Source organism: Fusarium proliferatum (genome assembly GCF_900067095.1).
Source record: "Fusarium proliferatum ET1 genome assembly, contig: FPRO_scaffold010, whole genome shotgun sequence".
NCBI classification, from domain to species: Eukaryota; Fungi; Ascomycota; class Sordariomycetes; order Hypocreales; family Nectriaceae; genus Fusarium; species Fusarium proliferatum.
The window spans coordinates 1,825,330-1,847,148 of NW_022194799.1; the positions used below are offsets into that span (position 1 = coordinate 1,825,330).

Genomic DNA, 21,819 nt, shown 5'->3' on the forward strand with positions numbered 1-21,819 from the left:
ATTACTTTATCATATTTATGCTACAAGATACGATGAAAGTTCTTTTTATTTCCAGTGTTTCTTGCTAACGCTACTCAAATGGTTCAAGCTCAGGGCCACATAATTATTCATGATGAGGCAGAAGCTGATATTATGAAACTTTAGTGGTATTTATGCAAGCTCACATCAATGCATAATTAATCGTGCCCAGTAATAAAGCAATGCTACCCTGGAGCAAACCTTCGATGATACTCAGCAATAGCTACAGGTCATTACAAATACATTGGAGTTCTGGATAAATTATTAAAATACGCTTATTGCTTAGGAAGACTCAAATGAGTCGAAATAAAGAGTTGAGGTCACGCTGCGATGGACAGACAAGAACACACAGCGACTACCAAAAAACGCGGAGTTCAAGAGACGTCAGTAATGAGAAAGAATCGAAATTAGAATTAGGATTATTAAGAACATGCAGACCAAACCACCAAAGAATTGTACATGAATGCATCCGTCGCTGCACCACCTCCAATCACCAACTCATTACCCGAGAACACACTGTCCAGCCACACAAAGACACAATCCAAGACGACACCTGGGCAGAGTTCGACAATCCGCAGCAGCAGTGCACTCCGGCGTAGGTCCATTGCCAACAAGTCCACAGACACCATTGACACAAGCACAAACCCCCGGAAGAACGCAAATATCCAGGTTAGCGAGACAATCTGCAGCACCAGTGCAATCGGTGTTGTCAACACAAACACCATTTTGACATGTAGCTCCAGCGCTGCAACCTGCGTTGGAGGTACATTCATCGACATCGGGAGAAGTAGTACAGACGGCATCGACGCAGACACAAAGACCAAGAGCGCAAAGAGGATTGACTGAGAGGAGGCAATCGTTGGCGTCAACACAAGCGTCTGCGCCCCCGCCTCCTGCTGCTGTACATACGCCGTTGGTGCATACATCTCCTGCGGTGGTGCAGTCAGCGTTGCCGGTGCATGCATCGCCAGTATTACCTCCGCCGCCCCCTCCGGCCTGTACACAGACAGCGTTGAGACAAACGCAGATGTTGAGAAGCCCGTCGAGGCAAAGACCAGCGTTTGCTGTACAATCATCTGCCGTAGTACATGAAGTTGGGTTGTTGCCTGGATCAGGTCCGCAGACGCCGCTGTCAAGACAGATAGACCCAGCGGTAGTACAGTCACCATTATCTGTACAAGTATCACCATCGCCGCCACCGTTGCCAGCTTGTACACAGACAGCATTTAGACAAACGCAGAGGTTCAAGAGACCATCCAAACAGAGAGCGGCGTTGGCAGTGCAGTCATCGGCTGTAGTACATGAAGTTGGTGTGTTTCCTGGGTCAGGTCCACAGACACCACTGTCGAGGCATATAGCTCCGGCAGCAGTACAATCAGAGTCGTCAGTGCAAGGGTCGCCATTATTACCACCACCGCCTGGCGATGGTACACAAACTGCGTTGACACAGAGGCAAAGATTGAGAAGCCCGTCTAAGCAGAGACCAGCATTGGCGGTACAGTCATCAGCTGTATTGCACGAAGTTGTAGCGGTCTCTGTTGGCGCTGGAGCAGTCGTTTGGGTTGGATTGACGACAGGGTTGACGATACATAGACCTTCGAGGCAAACGCAAATGTTGAGCAGGCCGTCCAGACAGAGTGCCGCATTAGCTGTGCAGTCACCGTTGGTGGCACATGGGGTTCTTGTGTTTTCGGGCGGCAGATCAGTTGTTTCAGTCGGATCACCCCCAGGGTTTGCTACGACACAGACAGCGTTGAGGCAAACACACAGGTTCAGTAGGCCATCTAAGCACAGGTCAGCATCAGCAACACAGTCATCGGCGGTACTACAAGCCACTGGCGCTGTAGTAGGTCCTCCGCCGGCGCCAGTCTCTGTGGTAGTCTGGTCATTGCCTCCTCCAGGATTAACACAAACGGCGTTGAGGCAGACACATAGATTTAGCAGGCCATCCAAGCAGAGATCAGCGTCAGCGACACAGTCGTCAGCTGTAGTACAAGCCACTGGCGCTGTAGTAGGTCCTCCACCAGCACCAGTCTCTGTAGTCGTCTGGTCATTGCCTCCTCCAGGATTAACGCAGACGGCATTGAGACAGACGCAAAGGTTGATCAATCCATCGAGGCACAGGTCTGCATCGACAGCGCAATCATCAGCTGTCGAGCAAGCTACTGCAGTTGAAGTAGCTCCTGGTCCAGTGTTCGTCGCAGTAGGGTTCGCAGCGGTTGTTTCCTGACCGTCTGGATCAGCAACGCAGACCCCGTTGAGGCAGACACAAAGGTTGAGCCCCCCAATGATACAGAGGTCTACATTGACAGCGCAGTCATCGGTTGTGGAGCAAGCAACTGTAGTTGTCTCTGTTGGAGCTGGCTGCGTCGCTGTGCCAGTAGCGTCGGCGGTGGTAGTGGCCAAGGCTGGATCGAGAATGCAGACAGCATCTACGCAAACGCATAGATTGAGTAGGCCATCCACACAAAGACCGACATCAACCAAGCAGTCATCATCTGAAGTACAGGCCACTGCTGACGATGTGGCTGCTGCTGATTCCTCTGTAGTCGTAGCACCAGCGTCCGTAGTTGTCTGTCCATTGTCAAGACCAGATGTCGTTGCTAAGGCTGGATCGACGATGCAGATGGCATCTACGCAGATGCATAGGTTAATCAGGCCATCAACACAGAGGCCAAGATCGGCCAAGCAGTCAGCGTCTGTAGTACAAGCAACGGCTGATGATGTTGCGGCTGCTTCTGCGTCGGTGGTTGTGGCATCCTGGACGGTCGTCGTCTGTCCGTTGTTGACATCAGTGGTTGAAGCCAAAGCAGGGTCGAGAATGCAAATGCCATCAACGCAAATGCATAGGTTGAGCAGGCCATCTGAACAAAAGACAGCATTAGCCAGACAATCGTCATCTGCCGAACACGATACTGCGGATGTGGCAGCCGGGTCTCCCGTTGTAGTAGCAGTCTCTCCAGCACCATCGGTAATTGTCGAACCAGCACTATCAGTTGGCTCTCCGTTGCCTGCAGTTGAAGTTCCAAGGTCAGAGCCGGTGACTCCTGAACCTTCAGGACCTCCAGGCTGCTGCGTGCAGACTCCGTCGACGCAGGTGCAGATGTTGAGGCCGTTGAAAACACAGAGAGCGACATTGAGAAGACAATCGTCGTCTGTGGAGCATGGTGTAGTTTCCGTTGGCGTAGCAGTTGCGGCTTGAGTAGTGGAGGCTGTCTCTGTCTGTCCATCCACATTGGTACCAGTAGAACCAGCAGAATCAGTAGCACCAGCAGAATCAGTAGCACCAGCAGAATCAGTAGCACCAGCAGAATCAGTGGCACCAGTGGCACCAGTTTCAGAAGCTGAGATACCACTTCCGTCAGTAGTAGGTGCTCCAGGGTTGACAATGTCCGTCGTATCGGTACCAGCACCGCCGGCCGCCGAGCTACCGCCGTCGGTAGGAGACTCCCCGCTGGTGCCGGTGGGCAAAGCAGTTCCGCTGAGCGTAATCTCAGAGCCTCCGCCACCTTCTGCACCACCTGTTACTCTCGTACTGGCACCCGAAAGGTCTGTTGAATCAGATCCAGGCCCGACGATAGGTCCTGCATCAGAAGTGGCAGCGTCGGTCTCAGTAGGGGAATCTCCACCACCGTCACCTGAGGTAGTTGAGCCACCGTTACCATCGGGACCACCTCGAATGCTAGTGGTTGAAGCTGAGAGTCCATCGGTGCCAGTCGTGCCAGGGCCAGGATTGACGATAGGCGCATCGTCGCTGGCATTAGTACTGGATGATGTCGAACCTGGAAGATTCCCAGCTCCCGAGCGCGTAGCAGTGCCTGGTGGTGGTGAGGTTACAGTGGCACCACCATCTCCGCCACCGTTGCCAGTAGAAGAGCCGTCGCCGCCAAGATCCGGACCAGGGCGGCCACCGTTTCCTTCCGGGTTGCCGCTGTCTGGTCCGTTTCCAGAACCACCACCTGGAGAACCACCGTTGCCGCCTGGCGATCCTCCATTAGATCCACCACCTATGCCTCCATTGCCGGAGCCATTGCCAGGAGAGCCACCGCTGCCTCCCCCATTGGAACCTCCGTTGTTACCTCCATTGGAACCACCGCCAGACCCGCCGTTGCCAGATCCTCCATTGCCTCCACTGTTGCCTCCTCCGTTGCCTCCTCCGTTGCCTCCATTAGAACCACCGTTACCGGAGCCACCACCGGAGGAACCCCCATCACCGCCGGGCCTACCGCCATTGCCCTGAGGATTTCCATTTGCACCAGGCGAACCAGCGGCAACACAGTCTCCATTCTGGCATACCTGTCCGGGAGAGCAAACGACACCAACACAGCTAGCCAATGCCGGGTTCGATACACAGGTATCGCCCAAGCAGATCTCATCACTAGTACACGTCTCACCACCGCAGTCGGTGGGATCTCCAAGAGGGACGCACGCTTCCTGGATACAGGCATAGTTAGCAGGGCAGATAGAGCCACCGCAGCTGATGGGCCCATCTACTCGGACGCAACGATCGTCGATACAAGCATAGCCTGGTGGACAAACAGCGTTTTGACGATGGAAGAGGCGGTTGGGGTTGGTGGAGGGCCCGCAGGATGAGGGGTCCGATACCGTAAGGCACTCTCCGCTAACGCAGATGAAGTTTGATGCGCACTCGGGCTCGCATGCTGAAGATGGGAATCCGTTGCCATCCTCGCCAGGACCAGGACGACCAACGCCAAAGTTATCGGGGCCACCCTGGTTGTTCCCAGAACCAGAGTTGGAACCTGGACGTGAGCCTGGGAAGCCGCCTGGGTAGCCAGCTTGGCCGCCTTGGCCACCTTGAGTCTGACCACCTCCGCCGGAAGTGTCACCAGGAGAGCTGCCAGAGCCGTTGTTGTTTGAGGTGGAGTCTCCTCCTTGCTGATCTCCGCCCTGTCCCGAAGTGGCGCCATTGGGAGAACCTTCTCGACCGCCTCCATTGTTGTTTTGGTCTGAAGATCCCCCTGGCCCGAAAATAAATCCCCCTAGACGTGTAGAAGGACTACAAGCTGTCTTGGGGATGCTCTCCTGGTGAACCAGGTTGCTAATACAATGCCCAGAGACACAGACTTGTCCCTTGCCACATGGTTCTGTGCTACTGCCGCACTGAGAAGTATCGGTCGAGATGCTGATGGGTATGCATTCACCACTCATGCACCATGAGCCAGGTTCGCAGGGTGTATCGCAGTTCTGGTCTGCATCTTCGTCATCAAGGGACTGACATTGCCCAGAGACGCAAACTTGCCCAGTAGTGCAGGCCTTGGAATCTTCTCCGCAATTATTTATATCGGTCAAAAGGAATATTTGTCGGCAGTATCCATCTTCGCAAGACGTGCCGAGAGAACACGAAGTTCTCTCATCGCAGGCTTGAACGTTGGTGCCGAGGATAAAAGGAATGCAGGTATCGTAGAGACACCAGCTTCCCGCATCGCACTTGGTATTGGAAGGGCCACAGGATGCAGGATCTGAGCCGATGTCGAGCTTTTGACATTGTTGATTGATGCAGAGAGAAGAAGAATTACAGGGTTCTCCTCCACAGTGAAGAGGATCGACTGCAATCTCGATGGAGACACACTCGCCGTTGTTGCACAGTTGACCAGGCTTGCAATCGGTAGGACAATCGTATGTACCGAAATCAAGCGGGAGACACTGGCCGGCAACACAGATCTCTGAGGGCTCACAAGAGTTACCAAACTTGCCGCAGTTTCGGGGATCAAGACCGATAGTGGTGTTGGTGCAACTGCCCCAGGTGCAAATGTCAGGGATGGGACATCCGGCACGTGTGACGATGTTTGGGTATGTTTGATGGGGATATGCAGAAGCTGAAACCGTCAGGGTGATAGCCGCTAGGGCTCGCCAGATCAGAGAGTGAGTCATGGCTATTAGGGAATGGCTTATTGATTTTTGGTTGATGATGTTGAGCTACAGAGTCGATGAAGCTTCGGCCTATATATCTCGGTAGTTGTTGACCAGACACATCTCAACATACCTATCCTTACAATAAGCAAGCAACGGATTCCTCGCAACAAGCAACATTGTGAAATACCGGTCCTCGATACATCTGGAATCAATGTTTGATTAGGCTGGCCAGTGTGATGCCTTCGTTGGTATGTGGTCTAAGGAGGGCTCCTGTAGTGGTGGCGGCTCAGACGATTCCAGATCGATCAAGGCGTAGTGCTACATGCCTTGTAACAATGAGATCCTAAACAAAACACCGCTCATGGGTTTGGATCCAGACCTGGGCTGTTTGTAATCGATTGAAAGCCTTGCTGACGTGAAACCATCGATACGAGGGGCGGATGCTCACACCGAGTCGATGTGAGCCTTAGATTCCGGTAGATTCTTTCTCCTCACAGTTCTACCATCATCAGTAATGAAAATTCAAGGATTTGTGAAACTTGAATTCGAAGACGAGAGACGACAGACACAAAACCAGGAAGACATTGGACTGAAAGTACGGTCTCGGGGCCAAAACTAAGAGTTCTCCCCTTTCTGATAGAACCCACAGCATGAATCAAAGCCGCATTCCGTGGTGGCTGATGTGTTCTGCTGTCAACGTTTGAGGCTGAGTCAATGGGCATCATATCATGCAGCGGATATCACCGTCTAGCAGCCACCTACGTATTAGACTTTTTCACGTCTCTTTTTGTTCTCTACAGCTCCAATCGCCACATAGATATGTATATGTGCAATATCTGCGACTGAGAGCACTTGACAGGGGTCTCGGCTTTAAAATCCCTGATATTCAGGGAGGCAGCCCAGATGTTATTGGTAATGGGCAATGACATCGACGGAACCTCTTGGCAAGTTACTAGACCCGGGCTGTGCCCGAAGTGCCATCTTGATCAGTATGTTTAGTATCTGCTGTGAATTTCTAACCATTGATTTCAGCTCACGGGGTTGAACACGTCCAAACAGGCATGATAGGTCTACTGGTACCGTTGAAGATAATCTAATACAGGCCTGGTATTCCGCTCTTAGTATCTTTAAGCGAAAGAGTGTGTTTATCTTGAATCAAAATCCACTCCTTGTCCAGGTTTCCGTCTGATACTTGGACTGGCATCAAGCCACCAAAGACTGGCCGCAGCAACACAGTGGCACATCCTATGAAATGCTGTTTATGTTGGAACCCCTCCCTAATAGCAAGCAAGCCAATCTCATAACAATTCGGCGTCTTGTGTTGATTGGATTTGTAGTAAGACAGGTTGCAGCCACTATAGTTTGTCCGGCCGCTAACCTTCGGCGGTAGGGCGGGCAGCGTATTCTTGCCCATTACATTCGGCCTTTGAGGTAACCGAGACATTCAGACTTTAGGCTTAACGGACGCTACAGTTCAAATTACAGCGCCACGTTGTAATGCCCGGATCTCGGCAGATCGGTGAAACACGGAGACATCAACTATAACCTGCAAATCCTCAATACGCGGAAAACTCCGCCATATTATAATCGACTGGCTGGCGGTATGGGATTGGCTTCTGTGATATGTTTTTGGTACAATCTGCCATCACATTCCTTGGAACCCACGTCGCAGAGCAGCGACGGTGGCATATCAGCCCTGTGTCACTTGTAAATTACTACTTGTGAGCCTTATTGGATGCTTGACTTCGTGTCCAAAGGGGTAGGCCTCTTGCGCAGCTACTGTGGCTATACTATGCAACAGATACTGTCGTGTGACAATAAACCGGTCACTTAACTGGGGCTTCCGCGGATGCAGGGTCGTCAAGAGACGGCCTCTGAATGTCTCTGTTGGCAATGGGACTGAGACAATCTTCACAACAGCGGTACTGTCAGCATACTAAGATTGCAGGGATTGCATGACATCCCATACAGGACGACGAGGCAGTTCGGTTGTGCTGCAGAAGGCTTTGTTCAATCAAGCACATCCTTTTGGCCGGAGCTCATACCAACATTTAAGTGCCTCTATAATGCCTTGCAAATGGTTACCTTTGACCTCAATATTATGTGTTTTTGAGGCCATACATCCATGCTGCCTATCGCGCCCAAGGGATGGCTTTACAGAGCGAGCTCCGTGGTGGCAAGTCACATTTTCAAGAGGCTCAAGATGTGTAACACAGAGACTATTGAAATTAAAACCGGAGCAAAAGCCCCTCGCTGGTGTAACTCGACGGAAATAACATGATTCATTCTCCTGCTTCATAACCAATGATGTCTCGTTTGTGGATCACCTTTCAGCTGCGTAGTCCTGAATTTGTGTCCTCCCTTGCATGACACACTCAGCCTCATGCAGTCTTTTCTCGATCGGGCGACTCCAGGGGATCATATCATATTTAGGAGTGAAACTCGTCACCGCCTCCGTTGCACAGACGCGAAAGTCGATGCGTGGTCTGAGACATGATCGATCAGGATCGGAAGTCAAAAACGTTGAACTGTCAGATCATACCATCTCGGCAGATCTAACGATGGAGTTGAAACTAGGATTAGCAGGGTCTCCCTAGCATTTCCGAGTCAAATGTCTTGCAAAACAGGTCTACATCTCTGCGATGAGGGGGAATCAAGCCAACGGCATTGAAGCCGAGATCACTCTTGGCAATATTTCAAATGGGCTGAAAGAAGTCAGGTGGGCAGAAACAGAGCCAACATCAGAGAGGAAACATCAACAAAAAAACAAAAACAAAGTGGTCGTGCGTCATCCGGAATTCGAATCCGAGCCTCAACTTTTCTCAATGGAAGAGTTGAATCCTAACCCCTAGACCAATGACGCTTGATCATTTGATGAGTCAGCCTGACACCAAACCGTTCTATAACCACCAGAATCACCAGAATCCGTGAAGCCTTATTCCTCATTTTGTGAGGGATTGTGAACGGTATTACACACCTGCACATATGTCAATCTTGACGAGAGTAAAGTCCAGATGTCTTCTATATACGTAATAAGAGGATATATACGCCTTCTATGCCTTTGAACCCGAGTTCATTTTATACTTATAATGCCAACCCTCACTCTTCATGTCCATCCTGATCTTGTACGTCTCTTCCGCAACCCTCAAAACATCCAAGTCCAAGTCCACAATCTCCATCTTCTCTTCGCCAACCTCGATTCTTCCCAGCGCTCCCAAAATCGGCATATTAACACAACTCAGTCCTCCAGCATTGCAAAACACAACCGCAGCCGTATTCTCAAAGGCTCGCGCTGTGAGTGTACAATTCAAGAAGATGCGTTCAGAATCGGGGTTGAGACCGGCTCCCTCTTCGCCATTGTCATCCATAAACCAGTATGATGGTATGAGTATTATATCAGCGCCGTCGTTGACGAGCGCTTTGAAAGCTTCGGGGAATGCTAGATCCCAGCATATTACCATACCAGCGCGTACGGGTCTCCCATCGGCGTGTTTAAGCGGCGTGTCGAATGCAGTATGAGGCGTATGTGTCGAAGACGTCAAATGCGGGCGCTCAGGATGCCAGAGATTCTTCTTCTGATAGGAGCCACAAATCTCGCCTGTTGCTGCTGCAAGGAAGTACGCCATGTTGCGGAGCTCCTCATCTTTAGAATCAGGAACCGAATGAACTTCGCAAATTGTGCCGGGAACGATGTTGATGTTGAGCTCTTTAGCTAGAGCTTGATATTTCGAGAGATATCCTGTTGATGCCTTGCTGGCCGATATGAATTCGGGATGCTCGGGGACCCATGACGTTAAGTGGAATTCAGGGAGAATCGCGATATCGCATCCCTTTGAGGCGGCTGAGCGGAGGTAACTTTCTGCCTTTGCAAAGTTTTCTTCGACAACGATGGCCTGATAATGTGTAAGTCAATGACATCAGTTACATCAATACAGTTACTGTAATGACGTGTAGAGACTAACCTTTGGCTCAAATTGAATTACAGCAACTTTATAGATAGGCGCCATTTTAATTGCAACGTTCTGTTGGTTACCGAGAGAAATCACTGTAAAAAGCGAACAGAAATGTCTTGCATATCTGGGGAAATGTACAAATGCAATGCGGAGCAGGTATAAAATATCGGCCGTCGGCGTGATGCGCAGCAATTCTCCACTGCTAGCATCGGGTATACATTTCTCTAAATGGCAAAGGCTTTGTCAATGATTATTCGTGACAGGCCAATCATTATCACGGATCGAGTTCCTTGCTTGGCCGTTCGCCACTTGCGTCAACTCTGTGAGTTCCTTGTGTATTGATTACCCGATATGGGTTTGGTCGCTGATTGACAGGTGTCACCTCGTGTTCACGTTTATGTCGCGCAATGTGAATGATTGCCCAAATGTGTTTTTTGTTATATCCGCAGCGAATCACACTTCGCCAATGACAGGGATTTCCAAAGCTAAGGAAAACCGCTGAGGTTACCCCTCAGTATCTCACTTGGTACACCAGGTGGCGCAGGTCCAGAAGGGCCATCGAATGGACAGAACAAGACGCTGCCCTCAGCCGTATTCTGCTGTCCTAAAAGCGGCCCTTTTGCGATTCTCTCATCCATAAGATCCTGGACCTTGTCAACAGCAGATGCATCAATCCCGGTCTTCCGCAATTCATGCGCCATTTGTATGGCTGCAGATGCAGTAACAGGGTTCTCACGTCCAATCGTGATCATGAGATCCATAAGCGCTGTCATCTTCATCTCGCTGGTGCGATTCTGTGCCGACACATAATCTTCTAGAAACACATATGTCGCCATGTATGCTGCAAATGTAACGAGGGGTTTGCTGAACATGGCTGTCACATCAGGCTGTGACGCGATGATGTTAAATATCGCGTCAGCAGAGGGGACGAGTCGCGCCTGTGTGTTGGACAGTACATCAGCCGAGATGTTGTGCTTCTTGGCTTGGACGGCACCCACGCGATGGATGCATATCGACGCGGTGTGAAGTTGGAGGTTTATATTGGTGGCTTCTTGGGTATGTGACCCCCGGAGCGTTTCAGGGAGCGTGATGAAGGCTGTGGAGAGACTTGTGTCGAGATCGCGATGACGTTTCCAGAACTGACTGTTATGTATATCTGTTAGGTCGGAGGCTTGATGATCTTGGTAAGTATGGTCGAGACACTCATGGAAGAGATGAGTCGTCATGATGCGATATCCGAATGATGAGCAGAGAGAGTTGTCACCGCCCAGAACTTGAAGCAGTGACGCTGAAGGCTCCTCCATGCCAAGTTGAAATGATTCATCCGAGGCTGGCAATAACGTGCTGATCTGCAAGGCATCAGTCACGTACTTTCTCAGCTCCTATAGATCATACCTTGTTGACGTCCATCAGACTTGGCCAACCCGTAGTACCGCTCGTATGCTTATCAGTGCAAAATACAGCCCATAGTGTTCTTCTCCTCTCTTCAAGTTCACACCAGTCCTTGGGTTCCGGTAGCGTTGCATTTCGTCTCCAGTCATTCTTACCATCGAGCTGATGGAGGCCTAGAATCTGCGACAGACGCACAGACTTTGATGTACTCATCGATGATCTGGAGAACCACATATTTTGCACCTCGAAATGGGACATGAGGACGCAACATTGTGTGTGAGCCAGAGTCACGAAATATTCTCCCTCGCCCTGATGTTGTGAGTTGGCGTCCGTTATGCACATTTAAGATTGACTGACCTTTTGCTCATCAGCTTCAAGATAGTATCTAGCTCTTCGGTAAAAAGGATCTGCAAGATGTTTATGAGGCGGTGAAACAAGTGCAGCTCGGGCCATGATTATATACTGAAGACACATAGGTGGTTGCATATGAGGCGGAAGATACAGGGACGCGAGGTATCGCGAAGGGTGAATGTACTGCGCATCGCAATGGACCTCTGTAAAAAAGACATTCGTCCTGCAAACTGTCAGATCCTTACTTTTATTCTTGATAATATGCGCTCACAACTCCTCAATAATTTCTTGTGGGGGAAGTTGTTCATATCTCCCCGTCTCAGTAAGCTGATTCTCCGACGGTTGAAACGGTCTGAACGATTGATATCCCTCCTCCTGCGTCGCCTTTAGCCGATACTCGAGATCGACTATTCCCATCAGCATCGCTCAGAAGTTTTGCTACTTACTTACCCAATCGCGACTCGAGTTCTTTGACCCGTGGTCGTGTCGCTGTTATCACAGGCTTCTTGCGTGAAGAGGGATATTGGCATTTTGTGCCGGTGGCGGAACAGCGGCTGCATCCAGGGCTCGACCGATCGCACTTTAGTTTGCGGTACCGGCACTGATAGCACGAAAATGGCATGAGCGTGTTCTCTGGAGGTTTGGATGAGGACGAGGCCATTTTTTAGAGTTGGCGACAACTTGGTAAAGTTATTTTTTGCAGTTGGAGGTTACGTGATGCTTTAGTTTAGTAATTATCCTTCGCCTCTGCTGTATGGGTTTTGATACAGTGGGTCTCGTCGTTCGTGATTTGCTGTGCATCACTGATGACTGTATCGCGATAAGAGGATTTGCACTAACCTATACAACACCTCGTCAAAAAGCCAGGGAAGAAATAACCAAACGAGCCAGCGACAGAAATAACGGAATAAAAGATAATCCAAAGATCTCACCTCAAAGTGTGAAAATGAACAAAATGTTAATTATGCCCAAAATTTGTCTTTCTCGTTGAAAGATTTACGACTCCTAAAGTCAAGGTTCTGAACCCACGTCTGCATGAATAGGTCTACCAATCGATGCGGTTGTATGTTACAGTAAAAAGTTTGACTACTATAGTTTGAGCACCAAACCTTGAAATTCGCAATGCAAAGTTTCTTCCTCGCCAAGTATAAATAAAAGGCATTTCCCCACCAAGGATCTCCTTGTACTACCAACGTTTTGTTTTATCACTCCTTCAACATGCATGTTGCGCCACAGCTGGAGATGCTTCCAAGTGAAGTGATAATTGTGATCATGCGGCTAATTCCATCGCCAATAGGCCTCCAATCGGTCATCACCGCATCACCCGTCATGTTCCAGCATTACCTTGCCCATCGTTCGATCATAATGACGCCTATCATCCATCGGATCGAAGCCTCGTACTCAGCCAAAGACCGCGGAAATAATCGGATCCATATTACAAAAACTCTCCCATATCGGTTGCTGGGTAGGCCTGTGGTTCCCCAAGAGGACCATGACTGGTGGCCTTTTGCTATGTATCCCTCCAGACTTCTGTGCTACAGGAACTGGGGAAGTCACCTGCCCTTAATCTGCGAGCTTTACCGGCAGAGAAGAGAGGCAGACCACCTCATCACAGAATATTCTACAGAGGCATGGAAAAGATTGCTGTCGTGGGAAGAAGAGTTCATGCTCCGACGGAATCCATATTTTGACGGACCCTTGATCCTTTTAGAACAAGAGACGTACAACCTTGAGCGTGGCTTTCTTTTGTTTGAGTCTTGGAGACTTGGCATGTATTCAGGTGGCCCGGATAAGTTCTATGGTCTCGGTTCACTCAAGGATTATAGCAGTCGCCAGGTCCTAGCACAGCGCTGGGACTCCTTTGGTACCGGAATTCACAGATCTCGTGATTGTGGCTACCTCGATTCGATACTGGTTTTTGTGTTTCGCAAATTCAGAGTCTTAGTACACCTGGTCTCACAACAGCTCCAGAAAGATCCCTCCAAGTCACCGACCATGTCAAGCACTCGGAATAATCCAACATCGGAGTTCTTACGCAGAACCTACGACAGATGAAGGAGGAAGAGCTGCAGAACTATGTGCTCTCAAGCTACGTGGCGTTCGCAAACCAGGACGCAAGGCTTCGCGCATCTCCCGAGAGCTCAGAGAACTGCTATATTGACGGGCAGCTCAGTTTGCGACTCAAAATTATATTTGGAGGCATTGAAGATCTGCGTAATCCCTTGACCTCGAGGATTTTACTTTTGGGATGAAGGTCGTAAATGGTGGGGGCCACCCTCCCCTGTAGGCTACCTTCAGTTGAACTTGCCCTAACTTTTACATCCACGCTATCTTATCCCAGAAATAAAGTTTTTATGATCAGGCATTTGCTATTTCTGATTACAACTTAATTCGAACCGAAGACTTTTCCGATTCATAAATGCTTTATAGGATCAATTTGTCTTTCGTCATTTGCCTATCTTACACTATAGATTGCTATAGAACCACCACTATGCTTGTAGCCCAGGAGTCACTGACCATGTAGTTCCCTTGAAAATGAGTCGCCCATCATCTTGAAGTCGCTTTGGATCAGAGTACACACAGTAACTAATCTGCGACCTATCAAGCAAGAAATAAACACGGAATATGATGTAGATTTCTGAAAAGTCCGAACTGTAGTGAATATGTTCCATCTGTGCACCATTAGTTCCTGTTTACAAAATGGATGGCGAGAAGGCTTACCAGTCGGTATTGGTTTCCACTCATATAGAATGGTGTTCCGCACGGTCCAGTAGTTGTCTTCACCTCGATGTAGTATCTGGGACGTCTTGTAGACCAATCGCCAGTAAGAATCTCGGCGTCTGCCAAAATACGTGTCAGGTCTCCTTGGGTATCCGGGTACACAAGGTCTGCTGTCTCGCGATTAGACCAGTGAGTCAGATCGGTGTACTCCGGATGAATGTTTGCATATGTTCTTATAGTACTTTGCCAGTTCCCGCGGCCCCAGCCCGGTAGGTCAAGCTTCGATAACAGCTCAAATACCTACAATTGAAAAATTTAGTCTCATGATCTGTGTCACTCTGATCATGCTACTTACGAAGAGTTCCCCAGCGGCTCCGATCTTCTTATCGCGTTCTAGTTGGTTTGCCGATCGAAACCTACTCAACATATCCAACCCATCATAGCTCAGGTACGAGTTCGGCTCCCCCGAGTCAGGTAAGGCATCTCGAAGGCCACTCAAGTCAAATGCCCCACCAGATGGAAAATTCGCAAATCGAGCTGCCGCGATGACTCTTCCGAGAATCGTTTGATATCGCTGGTCCTCAGTCGCTCGCGAAATTGGATTGGAAGGAACTAGACGTTGGCTATTCAACTGCTCTGGGCTGGAAGGTCTGCCAGCTGGTGAGTGATGTCGTAGGGGCCGCGGAAGACTTCCATCACCTCGTCGAACTTGATGGGATGTCCTGCTTTGAATCTCAAATATTTCTCCGTCGGTCTCCGAAGCCCCATCTTCGATCTCGGAATCTCGCACCGCTGATGGTACAATTGAGGCATCTGTCACAGATGAATGAGTCGGAGTGAGAGCAAGGTCAGAAGCCCCATGGCCAGGCTCTGGGGTCGAATCAGATGCATCATTATCTTCGGTCTGTTCACCACCCATCATGTCTTCATTCAAATCTTCGTCTGGGTCCTTGAACTGCAACTCTATCATGCCCTGATCGTCCAGGATCTCGCCAAGAACGGCACGGTCGCTGGCAAAAATCGAAGTGAGGGCATTGATGATATCGACCTCCACATTGCCATCAATATTAGTATGGGGGTTACGCATGAGCCACGTTGCAAACCTCCTGGGAAGGACTGAGCCAAAACATAGTTCTTGCGCTCTCCGGTCTCGCGGGACGTATATAATAAGATTTCCAGCTGGCTCGTCGATATGCTCGCTGGCTGTCGAAAGTGTTGCTTCATATTGTCTGCCATTCTGACTCAGTTTCAGAACAGAAGAGATCCCTTCAACCTCCAAGACTTTCATAGCACGCAGTTGGTTGTAAAGGTTTGGTTCACTATGTTGAGAGCGCGGACTCCTGAATGTAGCTGCGACTCTGCAATTCATTGCCCGTTAGCAGTGGTTAGGTATGGTAGTAACTACACGTACCGGCATATTTGATAGGCTTTGAGAGACAAGTCTCTTTTAGGCGATGATATCGGCAGCCTTGAATCCCCCGAAATTCCTGTTCTTTCAGTGACACACCTAGAGAGGTATCGCTGTTGAATCTTCAACCAGGTAAATAATGGTCTTAGTCGATGGACATCCTCCAAGTCAAAGTCTAGGAGAGCAATCTTGTCAGAGAACCTAGATCGCAGGATATCCCGATCTGCTATTACGAAGTCCACATCCATGGACCGCATGGCGGTAGAACCATCAGGATAGACGATAGGAAATATCTTCGCTTTTTTGATAGGTTCTGGATCCCAGTTGCCATCTTCGATTTGGAGGAAGTCATTGAAAGAGAATAGAGCAACCTTGATGTCTTCTATACTGCTCTCAGGAGACTGTCGCAGCTCATCATAGACCATCTGCATTGTAAGCGATTTGACTCCAAGCTTTCCGACGAAAAGTGCTTTGAGGTCTTCGTAAGTCGCTTCAAGCGTCACCTTACCGCGAATTGGCGTTGTGCTAGACCACAAGCAGTCAGAGGTCTTGTGCCAGTCTGGCCCATCTTGCTGCTTCAAAAGGATGAGTGGGGATTCTTCAAATGAAGCTCTAGAGTCTGGTCAGTGTTGTCGGTTTGGAACTGTAAGAATACACGGGAGCGCACCTTACTCCTGGTGTGACTGTGAGCCTTTTGTGCAAATATTCGTAGAGGCTCAAAATGTGGCCCTCATCCTCCTCATCTGCACAAGTGCCCCAACGGCACTTGAGCTCCGACACAATAAGCTGAGCCGATATGTTACGTACGCCCAATGTCCCAACAAATAGCTTTCCAATGTTGCCGAGGTCTTCGTTACTCAAACCTCTTCTCTCGTATTCCGACTTCAGGGAATACACAGAGTCCAGATCAGATGGCACATCCCAGACACATAATTCAGGCTCTGACCACATTGACTGATCATCATCATCGTATGATACGAGGATGGAGTCGCCACCAAAGCATTCAAAGGCCTCTCTATCGAAGTATCAGTAAAATGACGCTATGGATATCAGTTGAGCTTTACTTAATTCTTGTGCGAGTTATGCTCAGTACCGAAGAGACACAAAGCTTGGCGTAGATGGCTATGTATAGCTCCAAAACCTTTTGTGATTGACGAGTAGACAACGGGATTGTGCAAGACCTCCGGATGCAGTGGAGTATATCGAGAAGGAATTCCAAGTCGTTAGACTTTCCAACACCAAAGTATTTGGTCAAGAAATTCCACTTGGTGCTAATTTGTTCATCGTTGCGATCATCTTCAATACTGAGGAAATGAAACTGCTCTGGTTTCTCCATATACCGGCGAGCACAATCCTCAAGCTCCGGTAGAGGAAGCCAAGTGTTTTCGAGCTTAGGGGAGAATTTAACTTTGCAAAGCTCCTTTGCAGGGACCTTTCTTATTTGAGACACAACCGTTTGGCGTTTTAATACTTCTTCTCCTTCTAGCAGCCAAAGATGTTCGAAGAGGCCGAGGAACTTGGCTGGGTGATGAGCGAGGACGTACTGGAAAGGCTGTGATAACTCATTTTGGTTGGGTGACAAGATTGTAAGTCTCTCGTGAATGCCGATAAGTCGCAGAGCCATCGTTTGTAAGAGGACAAGGAAAAATTCTGATCTTCTGATTCGATAGAGAGATATCCGAGGCGCAGAAAGTGGACAGGAAAGTTTGGCGGCATAGGGCCATTCCTCAAAAGGCTAGCGGGACTGAAAGGGTACTCGTCTCCAGGCAGATAAATAATCTGGCTGTGAGTTCCACGCAATTCGTTTTCCTCGGTGAAAAGCCGTATAGTCTTGTAGCTTTCACGTTTGTGTTTAGAACGCGAGTGTGTCAGAAACAAGTAGCGGAGACAGTCAAAAGTGAAACGAAACTTCATGGTTGGCAGATCAATGAAAGAAGAGAATATTGTGGATCGAACTCTTTCATATGTGGCCTCTGTTGCTCCAAGATGCCGAAAAAACTCCCTCCGGTTTGGGTTGGTAGTGGCAGATTTACTGAGCACTTTGAGGCCTAAGCCCTTAGGGATTTCCGTATCCCCCGTCATTGGAAAATAGAACGGGCCTGACGTAGAAGCTTCCCAGTGACCGTTCCTCAGCGGTAGAACCTCAAGTGACTCAAGCAATGCGGTTACATTCCAGCCGTTGTCAAATATCTTGGAACACATCCGAGCTACTGAGGAATGCCAGCCATCAGCAGTTTTGTTGGCGCGCATTTTGGAGTTATGCTGGCTTAGATCTCTTTTCAGTAGACTAACAAATAGAGGCGCGGATGCTACCCGTAGTCCGTAGGGCTTCAAATGCTTAGTCACCTTAGGCGGGTACTTGGCCGAGATGAAGGGGTCCTTGATGGGGTCATCGAGTAAGAGTGTGCCTCCATTGTCGGTCATGCCATTCGAGGCTATCACGACTTCGCTAATCAGACGAAAGTCACTCCTGTTCCTCGATCTTAGAATAGGAGTATCCTGAACTAGAGATAGAATCTTGGCATCTAGTCCGGACCAGAACGAGTCATGCCCACTATCCTGCACCGGGAGAAATAGTGGCCATCTATAGCAAAGTATAGGATGTCGGTTAAATTCCAGCACTGCCTTCAGAAATGTCTTGGCAATCCAATCACGAATATTCAAGTTTCTCCTTGTCGTAGTCACAATATCCTGCCGGTTGGCATTCGTATCAAAGTCCGACTGGATGTGAAACTAGCTGTTGGTCAGCCGGCTGCTCAAATATCGAGGGATGTATGCTGTTTACCTTGTAGTCTGAAGTCCTGAGAGGCAGAAAGGCAAAGAGTTCTTGTCTTCTTGTAGAAATGCAAGGCTGGTAATCACTTTTCAGTGGAAAGGCCAAGACAACTTCCGCGGAGGTGAGACTTCTCCGTGCCTCTTCAGTAGTAGCAGCATCGCGACTCTCACTCTGCGTTAGATCCTTAGCTAACTGCTTCGTAATGTGGTATATCTGGCTTGTTGTAGTTGCTTTGTCCCCTGAAAATACTGTTGTCTCTAAAGAGACACGATAGTCGTCGATCCTCTTCTTCGTAAACTGCTTCGAACGCCGAAGATTTCCTTGTCCATCATAAAAGGCGACACTAATCCTGCCAGTTTTTCGTAGGAAAAGGAGACAAGTCTCTTGGAGGTCGTCAAACTGCATGGAAATGACCATTTTAAGATGCTTTATCTCATCCTCGTTACCTTGATCATGCAAATAAAGTGTCGTGCGAGTAAGGGGACTAGGAATTGTGTCCGTCGGCGTCACCCAGATGGGTCTCACCATGCCGAGGCCCGGGTCGTTCCTGTTATGTCGGAACTCAAACGAGTAGTTTCCGGACTGGATGTGCACGCGGGATGCAGCGATAAAGACAGATTTGAAACCAATGCCTTTGGCACCTACGTATCCATGTTTCGCAGTCTTGGTGCTTTCTCCGACGGAGCATATCGCCTTGAGATCCAAACTAGTGAACCCGTCCTCGTTGCATTCGACAACAATACGTTTCGGGTGAACCAGAAAGGAGATAAACGGGGGATCATTCTTCTTATCAGCTTTTCTAAAGCTGTTGTCTTCGGCATTTTGGAGAAGCTCGAACACGAATCTGGCACCGCTACCGTAGATGTTTCTTGCTAAACTAGATACTTCATGAGCTTGAAGGAATGGTGCATAGTCTTGCAGATACTTACACTTTGATGGAATGCGATGCGGCGTTCTCCATCTTGAGCCAGTTTTCATCAATCCTTCGACGATAGTCGGCGTTGAAACGACCGATATCGTTCATCATGTCATGGTCCAGATATCCATAATATTCCGTCACCTCCTTGACAATTCTCTCTGCCTCTTCTGGAGTCGCCATGATTGGCAATGTAAGTATGTGTTGTGTTGTGCTCGCAAATTTGGAAGCTAAAATGAAGGAGAGACTGCAACGCGTGAAAGACCTCGAGCCAGAAGAGATGTGGGGGGTAGAGCTGCCGGCTGTGATAGCAAGAGGCAGCCATTCTACAAATGCATGTTGGTCACAGTATCCTGGTCTATTTTAAGTTATCACCTCGCAGCTGGTCTACTCTGCGACCGCAACTGAAACTCATCGCGTATTAGTACAGCCATAGTGGACTAGCCCATTCTGTCAATAGACGGGGAGAATATATATGCTTGCTTAGTGAAATGCCTAGGCGATTGCTTTACTTTGTACTTCAATGAATTGTCGCTGTCAATGGTGTGAAATGGTGCGCCTACCGAGTTTCGGCCTAGTAAACTGCAAAAACTGCGTTCAATGACGGGTTTGCGAGACAACAAAGCTGAGGATACTGCTTCTGAGAATCCAATTCTATGCTCGACCGCCAATATAGCCCAATCGCACCTCGAATATCGGCGTTGGAACTTATGTCGAGACGAGATAAGAGAACTGAGACAAGATAACGTGGATTAATAATGCTCGCGATCTGTCCCCGCTTAAATTAGCACGTAATCAGCATATTTAGCACGCAAATCGCGAACTAATCAATGACGATTGCGGGGACCCCAAGAATCTCCATCACCCGTTTCTTTTTTCTCCTATCATCATTCATTTGAGGATATAAAACATTCCCAAGCTTTACAATGACAACTCAAGTCGATCCCGAGACTCTTGCGAGGAGCACTGAGCAAACCCCGCTTCTAGCGGACCAGCCATCGCCGGAGATAAATGAAGCCGATAATGAGCCGGAAGCCGAGCCGACTCCGGAGAAAAGACCGAGGAGCTGGTATGCTTGGAGGATATTCTGGACTGTACTTGCGATTGTGGTATTGGCGGTTTTTATAAAGGGATGGGTTGATTCAGATGAAACTGAGGTGAAATACTAGTCCCCATGAGAAATGCCTACTGACCTGTTCAGTTTGACCTCAAGAAAGCCCTTAAACGGGCCCTTGGCGGAGGACTCAGTGGTGCGGCGGCTATGGTGCTGCAAGTCTTGCTCCTCATGGTAGGTTACTGCCTCGAAAGTATGGGTATGGCTCGACTAATAGCGTGCAAAGCCTCTGCGGACCATTATGAACTATCAGTATCGCCATGGCACGTCTTTCACTGTTGCCACGCGGACTCTCTACACTGAAGGCGGAATTCGAAGATATTACCAAGGAATTGCACCTGCGTTGTTCCAAGGTTTGTGCTACTATCCAAAGCGTTGAAATATTCCTATCTAAGTCCTCTAGGCCCAATCGCCAGATTCGGAGATACAGCTGCCAACGCTGGCATTCTTGCCTTGCTTCAGTCAAACCCGTACCTCAAGAATCTTCCATCGCCTGTCAAAACCATTTTTGCCTCTTTATGGTAAGTCAGAGTCAGCCCTCTCCTGGAGAAAGAAGCTTATTCGTTGCTAGTGCGGCTGCCTTCCGCATGATCCTCACTCCCATTGATACTTTGAAGACAACTCTTCAAGCTCAAGGTGCTCGTGGAACAGCCCTTCTGAGACGGCGCATCAAGTCAAATGGTATTGGTAGCTTGTGGTGGGGAGCTTTTGCTACCGCTGCTGCTACCTTCGTCGGCCATTATCCTTGGTTCGCTACCGTAAGTCCAGACTCTAAGTCGACGGATACAAAACTGACTCGTTTCAGTACAACTACTTGTCCGAGGTCATCACTGAGCCCCCCAGACATCCTCTATTCTGGTGGTTGCTCCGCTTGGCATTCATCGGCTTCTGCGCTTCCATCGTCTCCGATTCTATCTCTAACTCATTGAGAGTTGTCAAAACCTACCGACAAGTTAACGACACCAAGGTTTCATATGGTAAGGCCACCTAACATCAGAAGAATCCAAAGCCCGTAACTAAAATGATCATTTTTCAGCCGAGGCTGCACGAGCTGTGGTGATACAAGATGGGGTTATTGGCCTCCTTGGGCGTGGACTCAAGACGCGCATTTTGGCCAACGGCCTACAGGGCATTCTGTTCTCTATTCTCTGGAAATTGTTCCTTGATCTGTAAGTAAACCCTCCATCCCGTTTTTGACTAGTTATTCACAACCTCACAGATGGGAGAAGAAGACCTAAGCGTGGCGGGCCCGACCGATATTAACCAAGGTTTTGGCCCTTCGGCCAAGCAAATATA

The 21,819-nt window shown here is 49.0% G+C and overlaps 6 protein-coding genes and 1 non-coding gene across 7 annotated transcripts; 2 read left to right on the top strand and 5 right to left on the bottom strand.

Annotated features, from left to right (window-relative positions):
- Positions 1 to 519: 519 nt before the first annotated feature.
- FPRO_12071 (uncharacterized protein) lies at positions 520 to 5,910 on the bottom strand (the record flags this gene model as incomplete). Its single annotated transcript, XM_031221613.1, has 2 exons — positions 520 to 1,802; positions 1,848 to 5,910. 2 exons carry the CDS (start codon positions 5,908 to 5,910, stop codon positions 520 to 522), a joined length of 5,346 nt encoding a protein of 1,781 aa, XP_031087155.1.
- A 2,766-nt stretch (positions 5,911 to 8,676) lies between these two features.
- tRNA lies at positions 8,677 to 8,755 on the bottom strand. The gene is given in 2 exon segments: positions 8,677 to 8,711; positions 8,719 to 8,755. It is a non-coding gene; the product is annotated as a tRNA-Gly (tRNA).
- A 190-nt stretch (positions 8,756 to 8,945) lies between these two features.
- On the bottom strand, positions 8,946 to 9,899 carry FPRO_12072 (uncharacterized protein; the record flags this gene model as incomplete). The annotated part of the gene is made up of 2 exons (XM_031221615.1): positions 8,946 to 9,785; positions 9,855 to 9,899. The coding sequence occupies 2 exons, from the start codon at positions 9,897 to 9,899 to the stop codon at positions 8,946 to 8,948; spliced, it is 885 nt and encodes a 294-aa protein (XP_031087156.1).
- A 431-nt stretch (positions 9,900 to 10,330) lies between these two features.
- FPRO_12073 (uncharacterized protein) lies at positions 10,331 to 12,210 on the bottom strand (the record flags this gene model as incomplete). Its single annotated transcript, XM_031221616.1, has 5 exons — positions 10,331 to 11,194; positions 11,241 to 11,546; positions 11,595 to 11,811; positions 11,860 to 11,995; positions 12,039 to 12,210. The coding sequence occupies 5 exons, from the start codon at positions 12,208 to 12,210 to the stop codon at positions 10,331 to 10,333; spliced, it is 1,695 nt and encodes a 564-aa protein (XP_031087157.1).
- Positions 12,211 to 12,953: 743 nt separating this feature from the next.
- On the top strand, positions 12,954 to 13,643 carry FPRO_12074 (uncharacterized protein; the record flags this gene model as incomplete). The annotated part of the gene is made up of 1 exon (XM_031221617.1): positions 12,954 to 13,643. The coding sequence occupies one exon, from the start codon at positions 12,954 to 12,956 to the stop codon at positions 13,641 to 13,643; it is 690 nt and encodes a 229-aa protein (XP_031087158.1).
- Positions 13,644 to 14,077: 434 nt separating this feature from the next.
- On the bottom strand, positions 14,078 to 19,592 carry FPRO_12075 (uncharacterized protein; the record flags this gene model as incomplete). The annotated part of the gene is made up of 9 exons (XM_031221618.1): positions 14,078 to 14,260; positions 14,310 to 14,609; positions 14,665 to 15,667; positions 15,721 to 16,329; positions 16,385 to 16,732; positions 16,782 to 17,238; positions 17,751 to 18,450; positions 18,503 to 19,370; positions 19,423 to 19,592. 9 exons carry the CDS (start codon positions 19,590 to 19,592, stop codon positions 14,078 to 14,080), a joined length of 4,638 nt encoding a protein of 1,545 aa, XP_031087159.1.
- A 743-nt stretch (positions 19,593 to 20,335) lies between these two features.
- FPRO_12076 (uncharacterized protein) lies at positions 20,336 to 21,761 on the top strand (the record flags this gene model as incomplete). Its single annotated transcript, XM_031221619.1, has 8 exons — positions 20,336 to 20,566; positions 20,611 to 20,697; positions 20,750 to 20,876; positions 20,927 to 21,044; positions 21,095 to 21,281; positions 21,329 to 21,500; positions 21,560 to 21,692; positions 21,743 to 21,761. 8 exons carry the CDS (start codon positions 20,336 to 20,338, stop codon positions 21,759 to 21,761), a joined length of 1,074 nt encoding a protein of 357 aa, XP_031087160.1.
- Between the last annotated feature and the right edge of the window lie 58 nt (positions 21,762 to 21,819).